This window comes from Physella acuta, unplaced genomic scaffold (assembly GCF_028476545.2).
Source record: "Physella acuta isolate Inbredline_101_S28 unplaced genomic scaffold, ASM2847654v3 ptg000574l, whole genome shotgun sequence".
NCBI lineage: Eukaryota > Metazoa > Mollusca > Gastropoda > Physidae > Physella > Physella acuta.
Window position 1 is genome coordinate 579,909 of NW_026732093.1, and position 11,779 is coordinate 591,687.

Below are 11,779 nucleotides of genomic sequence, written 5' to 3' on the forward strand. Positions count from 1 at the left end.
GTCAGTGTGTGGTGTGGTAACGCTGTCTATAGTTTCCTCGTGTCCAACCTCTACTTGTTAGTGTGTGGTGTGGTAACGCTGTGCTATAGTTTCCTGGTGTCCAACCTCTACTTGTTAGTGTGTGGTGTGGTAACGCTGTCTTTAGTTTCCTCGTGTCCAACCTCTACTTGTTAGTGTGTGGTAACGCTGTCTATAGTTTCCTCGTGCCCAACCTCTACTTGTTAGTGTGTGGTGTGGTAACGCTGTCTTTAGTTTCCTCGTGTCCAACCTCTACTTGTTAGTGTGTGGTACAGCTGTCTATAGTTTCCTCGTGTCCAACCTCTACTTGTTAGTGTGTGGTAACGCTGTCTATAGTTTCCTCGTGTCCAACCTCTACTTGTTAGTGTGTGGTGTGGTAACGCTGTCTATAGTTTCCTCGTGTCCAACCTCTACTTGTTAGTGTGTGGTAACGCTGTCTATAGTTTCCTCGTGTCCAACCTCTACTTGTCAGTGTGTGGTGTGGTAACGCTGTCTATAGTTTCCTCGTGTCCAACCTCTACTTGTTAGTGTGTGGTGTGGTAACGCTGTGCTATAGTTTCCTGGTGTCCAACCTCTACTTGTTAGTGTGTGGTGTGGTAACGCTGTCTTTAGTTTCCTCGTGTCCAACCTCTACTTGTTAGTGTGTGGTAACGCTGTCTATAGTTTCCTCGTGCCCAACCTCTACTTGTTAATGTGTGGTGTGGTAACGCTGTCTTTAGTTTCCTCGTGTCCAACCTCTACTTGTTAGTGTGTGGTACAGCTGTCTATAGTTTCCTCGTGTCCAACCTCTACTTGTTAGTGTGTGGTAACGCTGTCTTTAGTTTCCTCGTGTCCAACCTCTACTTGTTAGTGTGTGGTAACGCTGTCTATAGTTTCCTCGTGTCCAACCTCTACTTGTTAGTGTGTGGTAACGCTGTCTATAGTTTCCTCGTGTCCAGCCTCTACTTGTTAGTGTGTGGTAACGCTGTCTATAGTTTCCTCGTGTCCAACCTCTACTTGTTAGTGTGTGGTAACGCTGTCTTGTGTCTATAGTTTCCTCGTGTCCAACCTCTACTTGTTAGTGTGTGGTGTGGTAAAGCTGTCTTTAGTTTCCTCGTGTCCAACCTCTACTTGTTAGTGTGTGGTAACGCTGTCTATAGTTTCCTCGTGTTCAACCTCTACTTGTTAGTGTGTGGTGTGGTAACGCTGTCTTTAGTTTCCTCGTGTCCAACCTCTACTTGTTAGTGTGTGGTAACGCTGTCTTTAGTTTCCTCGTGTCCAACCTCTACTTGTTAGTGTGTGGTGTGGTAACGCTGTCTTTAGTTTCCTCGTGTCCAACCTCTACTGGTTAGTGTGTGGTAACGCTGTCTTTAGTTTCCTCGTGTCCAACCTCTACTTGTTAGTGTGTGGTGTGGTAACGCTGTCTATAGTTTCCTCGTGTCCAACCTCTACTTGTTAGTGTGTGGTGTCGTAACGCTGTCTATAGTTTCCTCGTGTCCAACCTCTACTTGTTAGTGTGTGGTAACGCTGTCTTTAGTTTCCTCGTGTCCAACCTCTACTTGTTAGTGTGTGGTAACGCTGTCTTGTGTCTATAGTTTCCTCGTGTCCAACCTCTACTTGTCAGTGTGTGGTGTGGTAACGCTGTCTATAGTTTCCTCGTGTCCAACCTCTACTTGCTAGTGTGTGGTAACGCTGTCTATAGTTTCCTCGTGTCCAACCTCTACTTGTTAGTGTGTGGTGTGGTAACGCTGTCTATAGTTTCCTCGTGTCCAACCTCTACTTGTTAGTGTGTGGTGTGGTAACGCTGTCTATAGTTTCCTCGTGTCCAACCTCTACTTGTTAGTGTGTGGTAACGCTGTCTATAGTTTCCTCGTGTCCAACCTCTACTTGTTAGTGTGTTGTGTGGTAACGCTGTCTTTAGCTTCCTCGTGTCCAACCTCTACTTGTTAGTGTGGCAACGCTGTCTATAGTTTCCTCGTGTCCAACCTCTACTTGTTAGTGTGTGGTGTGGTAACGCTGTCTATAGTTTCCTCGTGTCCAACCTCTACTTGTTAGTGTGTGGTAACGCTGTCTTTAGTTTCCTCGTGTCCAACCTCTACTTGTTAGTGTGTGGTAACGCTGTCTTTAGTTTCCTCGTGTCCAACCTCTACATGTTAGTGTGTGGTAACGCTGTCTATAGTTTCCTCGTGTCCAACCTCTACTTGTTAGTGTGTGGTAACGCTGTCTTTAGTTTCCTCGTGTCCAACCTCTACTTGTTAGTGTGTTGTGTGGTAACGCTGTCTATAGTTTCCTCGTGTCCAACCTCTACTTGTTAGTGTGTGGTGTGGTAACGCTGTCTTTAGTTTCCTCGTGTCCAACCTCTACTTGTTAGTGTGTGGTAACGCTGTCTTTAGTTTCCTCGTGTCCAACCTCTACTTGTTAGTGTGTGGTAACGCTGTCTATAGTTTCCTCGTGTTCAACCTCTACTTGTTAGTGTGTGGTAACGCTATCTTTAGTTTCCTCGTGTCCAACCTCTACTTGTTAGTGTGTGGTGTGGTAACGCTGTCTATAGTTTCCTCGTGTCCAACCTCTACTTGTTAGTGTGTGGTAACGCTGTCTTTAGTTTCCTCGTGTCCAACCTCTACTTGTTAGTGTGTGGTGTGGTAACGCTGTCTATAGTTTCCTCGTGTCCAACCTCTACTTGTTAGTGTGTGGTGTGGTAACGTTGTCTATAGTTTCCTCGTGTCCAACCTCTACTTGTTAGTGTGTGGTGTGGTAACGTTGTCTATAGTTTCCTCGTGTCCAACCTCTACTTGTTAGTGTGTGGTGTGGTAACGCTGTCTTTAGTTTCCTCGTGTCCAACCTCTACTTGTTAGTGTGTGGTAACGCTGTCTATAGTTTCCTCGTGTCCAACCTCTACTTGTTAGTGTGTGGTAACGCTGTCTTTAGTTTCCTCGTGTCCAACCTCTACTTGTTAGTGTGTGGTGTGGTAACGCTGTCTTTAGTTTCCTCGTGTCCAACCTCTACTTGTTAGTGTGTGGTGTGGTAACACTGTCTATAGTTTCCTCGTGTCCAACCTCTACTTGTTAGTGTGTGGTAACACTACGTCTTTAGTTTCCTCGACTTGTCACTCAGATTCAGTTGATGAAGCTTTAAACTTTAAATAACTTCATTCTGAAACAGATGTATTTCTTCAGCCATCGTCACGAGTTGGCTTAAAAAGCCACCCTTCCCCTCGCTCACACTCCCTTAAAATTATTTTTAAAGTTCAACATATTTTTTGTTCCAAATGACCACGTCACGCTTTCTTAGCTCGCACCCAGTAGCGTAGCGATGGGGGGGGGGGGGGGGGGGGGACGACGACATATGTCCCCGGGCGCCGACCTTAGGGGGCGCCAAAATGGGTTGGAAAATACATTTAAAGGTTGACGGGGGGTGCAAATCGAAAGTTTGAGGGGGGTGCAAATCGAAATCTTGAAGGGGGGGGGGTGCAAATCAAAAGTTTGAGGGTGGGGCGCAAATCGAAAGTTTGAGGGGGGGGGGGGTGTAAATAGAAATCTTGAGGGGGTGCAAATCGAAAAGTTTGTCCCCGGGCGCCGGGAATGGTCGCTACGCCTCTGCTCGCACCTATCCTGCTTGACACAAAAATTTCCCCAGGAGTGACGTCACAAGAAACCTCTAAATATTGAGATAATAATATGACCATTTACCATTATATTTTTCCAGATGTTGCTATGGTTCCCCCCCCCCCTCCCCCTTTTCTCCCTACACACACACACGAAACAAAGATAACAAATAAGTGTCCTCTAAAAATGCCTTGTACCACTCTATGTGTGGGCATATAATATATATATAGGATTTTTAAAAATAAGTCTTATCCCTTAGAAAAGCAGCATTAGGAATCACCCGTCTGAGTTTCTTTCAGATATTTTTCTCCGGGTCAGGGGCACTTGAAACTTTCGAGAGGGGGGGGGGGGCTTAAATTACCTGGCGTAGGGGTAGACATGGGTTAAAGTAGGCCTCTAATTTTCTGTACAAATTATATTTTTCCCATTTAGTTTTCGTGGGGGGGGGGGGGGGCGGGGGGCGGAAATAAAAGTTTTGCATAAAGGTAATCGGTATATAAAGCTTAAGGTTATGTTTCCTTTCCATTTATTTGGTTTTACAAGCACACTAGATCTAGATCCATTATGTATCTAGGCGGGCGATGGTGCGGGCAGTGGGAGAGAGTGTGGAAATGAACATTTCATTAGGCCTAATTATGGATGCTAAAAAAATTACGTTTTAAAATATAATAATGACTCTTTGTTTAAACTTTGAGCTTTGTAGTTTACTGCTTTAAACTGAAAGACAAAGCCAACTTCACGGAACAAAATGCGCTAAATGCTAAAGTATAACCGATAGCATATTTACGTTAACTTTTCCTACATCGCCTGCTGGCTTGCACCAAAATTGCCTACAGTTGTACAAACCACCGCTAAAGTTCAAGGCACGTCTCAAGTCGGTTCACAAAGTCACGTGACGAAGGGAAAAAAATTATAGAAACGAGGGTGTGCTGGAGTGTTTACGTTCAGGGGTGGAGCGGAGGAACACTTGTTGCTTGAATCTTCAGGTGGTACACGGCCCAGTAGCAAGCAAGCACTTCAGTGTTGACCGTGTGAAAATTTTTCATTCTTCCAACTCTTGTTGTGTCACATACCGTGTGAAACCGTCTTTACATACATTTGCTGAGCTGCTAATGGATGCATTAGTAGCGTTTACACCTCCGTGTTTAATAGTAGTAGTAGCTTATCATTAAATTTTAAAAGTTTTGTTAATGATTTTTTTTCAAAAGTGTGTGGAGTAAGCGCAGTCAGTCAGGTGACCTAGCATTCCAGTTATGGGCCATAACTAATGGGTCAACTCCCGTGTGAAAAAAAACTATAGCCAACATTTTGTTTTATTCACAAGTTCAAACGGATTTAACAACAATGAATGACAAGCGGCTTTGATTTTGGATTATGAACTGATTAAGCGTTAAAGTGTTACACTAAACTACTGGGAAAAAAAGGGGGAAAATATAAGTATATAAGCATCGCCTTTGCCTTTGCTGCTTCGCCGCTAGCCTAGGCTAAGGCCTTAGCAGAGCTGTTCGCCTCAACGTAAAGTGACCTAAGTCACAAGTGATTATACTACATTCATAATGATGATGGGATATCTGCAATTCGTATGTGTAGGCCTGTTTGTTCTTATGACTGGATGCCTAAGCAATTTTGTGTGTGACCATTGCAACTGTCAAATAAGGTAAATATAATTAGGGTCTATTAGGGGGCCTATTATTTAATATATTATAATAGTAGGCCTATATATACTAGGCTATAGTAGGCCTATAATATTAATATAGGGCCCTATTATGTAGGCAATAGGCCTGTACTCTATATTATACTGCCTAATATAAAATTTTAAAATTGTTAATATAATTATTATAATAGCCTTTTTGGCTTTGCAAGGCATCGGCCTTTTTAATTAACTAGATCTAGGTCTAGATAATCTAGACATAGTCCAGCTTATGATCTTATAAAGACTTAACATTATACATTGAAGTCACTAGATCTCTAGTGGTACACAACATATTAATTAGTTCTGTTTTACTTAAATAAGTGAATCCCAACTTTTTAACATCTTAGTCTTAAGGCCTGTGATATCTGGTCCTAAGTTGGCTACTGATAGTCATTTGTCACTGATGATGTCATTATCACTGTATAATTTTTTTTCTCCACCAGCTCACAGAACAAGCCCCAGGCCGTGTACAACCTTGCATTGGTGTGCAACACTGGAACTGTCACTTGGTTTGATGCCTTTGGTGCCATCCGCCTCAACATGACCCCTTTCCTTCGAGGGATGTTCAAAGCCTGCTTCTTGGCTGAGTCTGAAAACTCTTACGTTCAAGTTGCACAGGAAGTTCTTTCACGAAAATCTAACAAAACTGGAACTCTGAGATTCAATCCCCTCGTGAGCTCAGGTGTTAAAAGGCAGGAAATGTGCTTTAAGTGGAACACTGATCGGAAACTTGTTCTGTATTTAGAAGCCATTAAGATCCCTGGGGTCAATGCTGTGCCCAAGATCAACTTTCATTATGATTTGGAAAAGTTACAATCTCAACACTTGTCTGATGGTAAGATTATAAAATTAGGCTCACACACCAGTTAAAAACTTAGGTTCACACATCAGTTAAAAACTTAGGTTCACACATCAGTTAAAGACTTAGGTTCACACATCAGTTAAAAACTTGGTTCACACATCAGTTAAAGACTTAAGTTCACACACCAGTTACAGACTTGGGTTCACACATCAGTTACAGACTTAGGTTCACACATCAGTTACAGACTTAGGTTCACACACCAGTTACAGACTTAGGTTCACACATCAGTTACAGACTTGGGTTCACACATCAGTTACAGACTTAGGTTCACACATCAGTTACAGACTTGGGTTCACACATCAGTTACAGACTTAGGTTCACACACCAGTTACAGACTTAGGTTCACACATCAGTTACAGACTTGGGTTCACACATCAGTTACAGACTTAGGTACACACATCAGTTACAGACTTAGGTTCACACACCAGTTACAGACTTAGGTTCACACACCAGTTACAGACTTAGGTTCACACACCAGTTACAGACTTAGGTTCACACACCAGTTACAGACTTAGGTTCACACATCAGTTAAAAACTTGGTTCACACATCAGTTAAAAACTTAGGTTCACACATCAGTTAAAAACTTAGGTTCACACATCAGTTAAAAACTTGGTTCACACATCAGTTAAAGACTAAGGTTCACACATCAGTTAAAGACGTAAGGAAGGTTCACACATCAGTTAAAGACGTAAGGAAGGTTCACACATCAGTTAAAGACTTAGGTTCACACATCAGTTAAAGATGTAAGGAAGGTTCACACATCAGTTAAAGTTTGGGTTCACACATCAGTTACGGACTTAGGTTCACACATCAGTTTAAAACTTAGATTCACACATCAGTTAAGGACTTAAGGAAGGTTCACACATCAGTTAAATAGTTTATTGAATATGATGAGATTTTAATTGCAGTTTTTTTTTATTGTTAAAACGTAAAAGGACATCTGGTCAAAATTCAATTTGTGGTTATTATATTTTTATTTTAGAACATATATTGAAAAGTTGTCACTTTCCCTCACGTCTTTCATGAATTAGATCTTGTACCCAATATTCCAATATATTTTATAAATAAATCTCAATACTTTGCTTGAATAATTAGCAACTAGAAATATCGTACATGTTCTGGCAAAAATAATACACAGGTATATTTACAGTTAAATAATTCAGACTTAACAACTAGCAAAAAGTCCGTTAAACTTGTATTTAAAAAAAGTATTACCTTATACAATATGTTAGGTAAAGGCTGATGTTGTGCAAAATATGACCCAAAGTTAATGTTGTATTACTGTTCTTGTGACATAAGGAGAGCAGGTCACTAATGATAAGTTTATTTTTTCAGATTGCAGACCTTGTACAAAAGATGAACTTCTTGATTCCTATTGTTCAATGGACTTTGGTAAGTTCCGGTCATTGAGATTAAAAAAATAGGTTAGGTTAGCCTGTCACCTTCGTGCTGACAGGAACTTTCCAGGCACCTCTGTCCTGTACTTGTCTCTCCAGCTGTTCTCAAAGAAACTATTTTAGCAACTCTATATGGGGTATAAATTGTCTTATTACAGTTAATATTATCATTTTTTACAAACAAAATTTTGAATGCATTTTTTAACTTTTCTGAATGTGTAGATCTGTTTCTGCATACTGATAAAAGAAACAGGTGTTACAGTTTAGTTTTAATTTGTCTGATCTGCTTGACTTTTATACAAGTTGTACCATATTTTAAAACTTTCATTATTATTTTTTTAATCACATTCCATTTTAGTTGTGATTGGAAGTATAGCTGATGTCAGCCATAACCAGTTCTCTGAGGTTTCCAATCTGACCTTAAACATCAAGCAAGTTATCCACCAAACAGAAGAGAGTTACTTCAAGAGAGTTAAAAGATCAGATAAAGATTTGACTGGATTTGTGACTGTGCCCAAAAAATGTCAGATGAATAAAGTTTCGGGAGATTTCTTTGTGACGGGTCGTCATAGACTGAACTCTTTAACGCTAGTGTGCATAACTCACCTCCATGACTGGAGAGCGATACAGCACGAGGTGGAGTGCTCACATTAGTGACATGTTGTGATAACTTGGGTCTTTTCAAACTGTGATGTTTTGTATAGAGACAGGAAATTGAGATGCTGGTCAGATTGTGTCCAGAGTATTTGAAGCAAGTGACAATCTTTATCTGGGCTTGTCATGTTCAATGTTTCATGACTGTAGCTGGTCTGGTTGTGTGATGAAGTGTGGGTAAGGTCATGACTCTAGGTCACATGTATACAAGGGTAAGGTCATGAAACAAATATGTAAACATATGTATACATTGGCTAAGGTCATGACATAAGGTCACATGTAACATGATGTATACAGGGATAAAGCCTTGATACCACAGTCACATGTATACAGGGTAAGGTCATGACATCAGGTCATTGTAAACAAATCATGTATACGGGCTAAGGTCATGACACGGGTCACATTTAGACAGATCATGAATACATCATGATTGTCTAGTAGCTGTCCATTTCAACAAAGCAATTATGCTTTAGATCACCACATATGAACCAGTCATGTTGTGGGTTCTACTCTATGAACTGTTGGTCATCAAATTTGAGTTGTTTTTTTAGGTTAATCCAGGATTTAGTAATGTTGTAGTTGTAGATCACCATATTATGAGTCAGCCATGTTGTGAGCCACCAAATTATGAGCCAGTCATGTTGTGAGCCACCAGTATGTTAACACAAGAGCCAGTCATGTTGTGGGTCACAATTTATGAGCCAGTCTTGTTATATCCTTATTGTTAATCCCTCACTTACATAATTTATGCACACTTACTAAAACGGGAGAGTATCATACTTTGTATTATTACATAATATTATATCACAGTTATTTTAGTGGACATGACATAATTTTTTTTTAAATATACACCATTAACTTACAGTAAAATATATTTACTTTTTTTTCCCCCTGATAAACTGGTTAAAAGGTAGTTTTATTATGTCTAAACAATTGGTCAGTTTGTGTAAAAAGTTAACTTTTTTGTGTCAAAGAGCTAAAATGGCAAAAAGAAATCATTTGTTTCTTTGTGTAAATAATAATTTATTTTTTTACTAACTTTTTGTGATCACTCTATGACCAAATCTGGCAATTGGAATGTGAATTCTATTTATTTATGCAAGCAATTGTATGTATGTTTTAACTTAATGTTTTAATAAACTTGACCAAAACCTACAGTGTAGTCTTTTTATACTTTGACATTGGTGTGTTGGTAGTTTAAAGTTGGGCTCTAAGCCTAGCCCTATGCCTGGGTTGTACTTCTGTGTCGTACAGCTAACATACTCTATGTGTAAGGTATATGTAGGCTATATAAGCATCACATGCTGTGGTATGTTATCTTGCGTTTAGAGAAACCCAACATAAATGTCATTCAACTATTTCCCTTCTAGCAGCTAAATGAATGCATTGTTGTATTGTAGGGAGAGGTGGGGTGGCGGTGGCATGCTTTACGTCTGCAATGTTGAAACCCTCTACAGCATAGTGCACAATGTAGACCATGATATATCGGCTACATTGTTTCACATGCTAAGTATAATAAAGCCTTGTGGAATACAAATGTCATTCAAACTATTTCCTTAACTCCCAACTAAATGATAAATGAATGCTTTGTTTCAGTGGGGGTTGTGGTGCATGTTTTATGTCATTATAAATATTAAATAATGTCTTTAAGTTTAAACACAACACCCAGGTTCTCATGTAAGACATTAATCAAGTCTGCTTGTCTCTCCCACTGACGTCAGCTGCAAAATCCTGCCTCGTTCTCCCCAGCATCAAGGACCACGTAAACAGCTGAGAATCAGCTCAAAAAAAAAAAAAAAAAACGTTTAGCCGGTTAAAAAAAAATAAATGTGCCAAATCCGCCGAAATCTTTCCTCTCGCTCCAAGCTTATCAGGAACAATCACACGGTCGGCGACAATGCTCTTTGTTTACTAGCGAGGGTTATCTTCCCTTGACGTCTGCAATGAAAAGATTCGCGTCGGACAAAAATGTTTTTGTTCTCAACTTCTCACCCCTGGATTTTCTTTCGCTAAGTTTTAAAATTATATTCATCATTCTAGATCAAATTTAAATTAAGTAGCCTAATTTAATTAAAGTTAAGTACTTGCAGGCCTAGACACTTATAGATGTCTAAATTTAGTTTGAGGCAAATGCCTCATTTAAAAAAAACAATTAAAAAAACAACAACACCGATAGACTCTATTTTCAAGTTGAGTAGTTTCTTGTCGGCCGGTCTAAGTATCGAGTTTCCTTAGTCATTCCTCCGTGTTGGAATGTGTTGGAAAGGACTTTTTATCAAATGTGAGAAGAAATGTTATCCAGCTAACAAGAGGCCCCGACGACCAGACGGCCTACACGTGGGTCGTGGTGTGGGTACAGTCACATCGTCTGCACGTGCTGCTGCCCGCGTTCAACAGACTGACTCTTGTTCTGTAGGTCTATCGCTAGTCTTAAGTTGGAATGACTTTTTTTTATTCAAAGAGGGCGACTTATAACCAATGTCCCCTCTAAGCTGCGCGCAGTGTTTCTTCCAGATATTTTTCTCTGGGGGGGCACTTGAAATTTTCGGGGGGGGGGGGGGGGCGGACACTGGTAAAAGTATATATTTTCTATATAAATTTCTGAGCCCCCCCCCCCCCCCCCCCCCCCGAAGAGATGCCTGGGAGAAACTCTGGTTGCGCGGCCGCGCAGTAGTTTTGAGATGCCGCGCAGTCATTTTGTGAAATACATATGCCTTTGTATAAGACTTTAAGAACACCACGCAAACATAATAAACTTTGCACACTAGCTTTTTCCCGTTAGAGGGAACATTGCTTATAACTTGCTCAGTGGGCAGACACGGCTTACATGGACATTCAAGCAGTTTTAAACTGCGGTAGTCTAGATCTATCTTGTTTCACTAATGAAATATTGCGACAGGGGTCATCATTAATCAAAGTCACGCTTTTATAAAAGATTTTTGTCCGCTTGCCCTATCGTTACAAAAAGCTAGACCTCCCTACCCCATAAAATGACGCCAGCTACAATACCATTAAAAAAACTTCGAATTTTTTTTTTTAAACAATGACTTCTGTCTAAAAGTCTTTAAATAAAAACACGAAATAACGGCTAAAATTAAGCTTTTAACATTATTTTTTTAAATGCACAAGTGTGTCGTAACACTTTCTGAAGACCCCCTCCCCACATCACAATATTCCAAGTCCTCTCTCCAAGGAATGTGACGCCGATATAGACGTCCCCCTAAATTTGGGAACGACCAAATAAACTTACGTGGATTCGGGCTTTAGGGATGAGCGTGAGGTAGTCAGAAAGTCTGACGTCACACTTTTAAATTGAAAAATAAAAAAGTAAATATTTTGTAATTGAAATACTTTCGAGTTTGTGTGAAATTGATTGGCACACCATTTGTTGACCCAGCTCATTTAATATTCTAGACCAAATATCCTAGAAACGGGACATAGAACAGCCATTGCCATTTAGTGCGTCCTTTCAGACGAGTTATTACTGGATTCACTGACTTACAGCACACAGAAAAATCAACAAGTTACCACTGGATTTACAAAACATCAGACTGACAGCATACAGAAAAA

The 11,779-nt window shown here is 40.3% G+C and overlaps 1 protein-coding gene across 2 annotated transcripts; it reads left to right on the forward strand.

Moving 5' to 3' along the window:
• Positions 1-4,552: 4,552 nt before the first annotated feature.
• Positions 4,553-9,356, forward strand: LOC131946902 (meteorin-like protein). Of its 2 annotated transcripts, XR_009387804.1 has the most exons (5): positions 4,553-5,259; positions 5,739-6,130; positions 7,494-7,550; positions 7,914-8,468; positions 8,595-9,356. XR_009387804.1 is itself a non-coding variant. In XM_059307902.1 (4 exons), the coding sequence occupies exons 1-4, from the start codon at positions 5,159-5,161 to the stop codon at positions 8,207-8,209; spliced, it is 846 nt and encodes a 281-aa protein (XP_059163885.1). In that variant the 5' UTR covers positions 4,553-5,158; the 3' UTR covers positions 8,210-9,356. The 2 variants fall into 2 exon arrangements, 1 of the variants encoding a protein (XP_059163885.1); XM_059307902.1 differs by having other exon boundaries at positions 7,914-9,356.
• The last annotated feature ends 2,423 nt before the right edge of the window (positions 9,357-11,779 follow it).

What these genes read in the sequence shown, in the direction of transcription:
- LOC131946902 (XM_059307902.1), top strand. Translation starts at nt 5,159, where the DNA reads ATGATGATGGGATATCTGCAATTCGTATGTGTAGGCCTGTTTGTTCTT. An exon ending in ATCTCAACACTTGTCTGATG is followed by an intron (nt 6,131 to 7,493) that starts GTAAGATTATAA and finishes TTATTTTTTCAG; the next exon opens with ATTGCAGACCTTGTACAAAA. An exon ending in CTATTGTTCAATGGACTTTG is followed by an intron (nt 7,551 to 7,913) that starts GTAAGTTCCGGT and finishes ATTCCATTTTAG; the next exon opens with TTGTGATTGGAAGTATAGCT.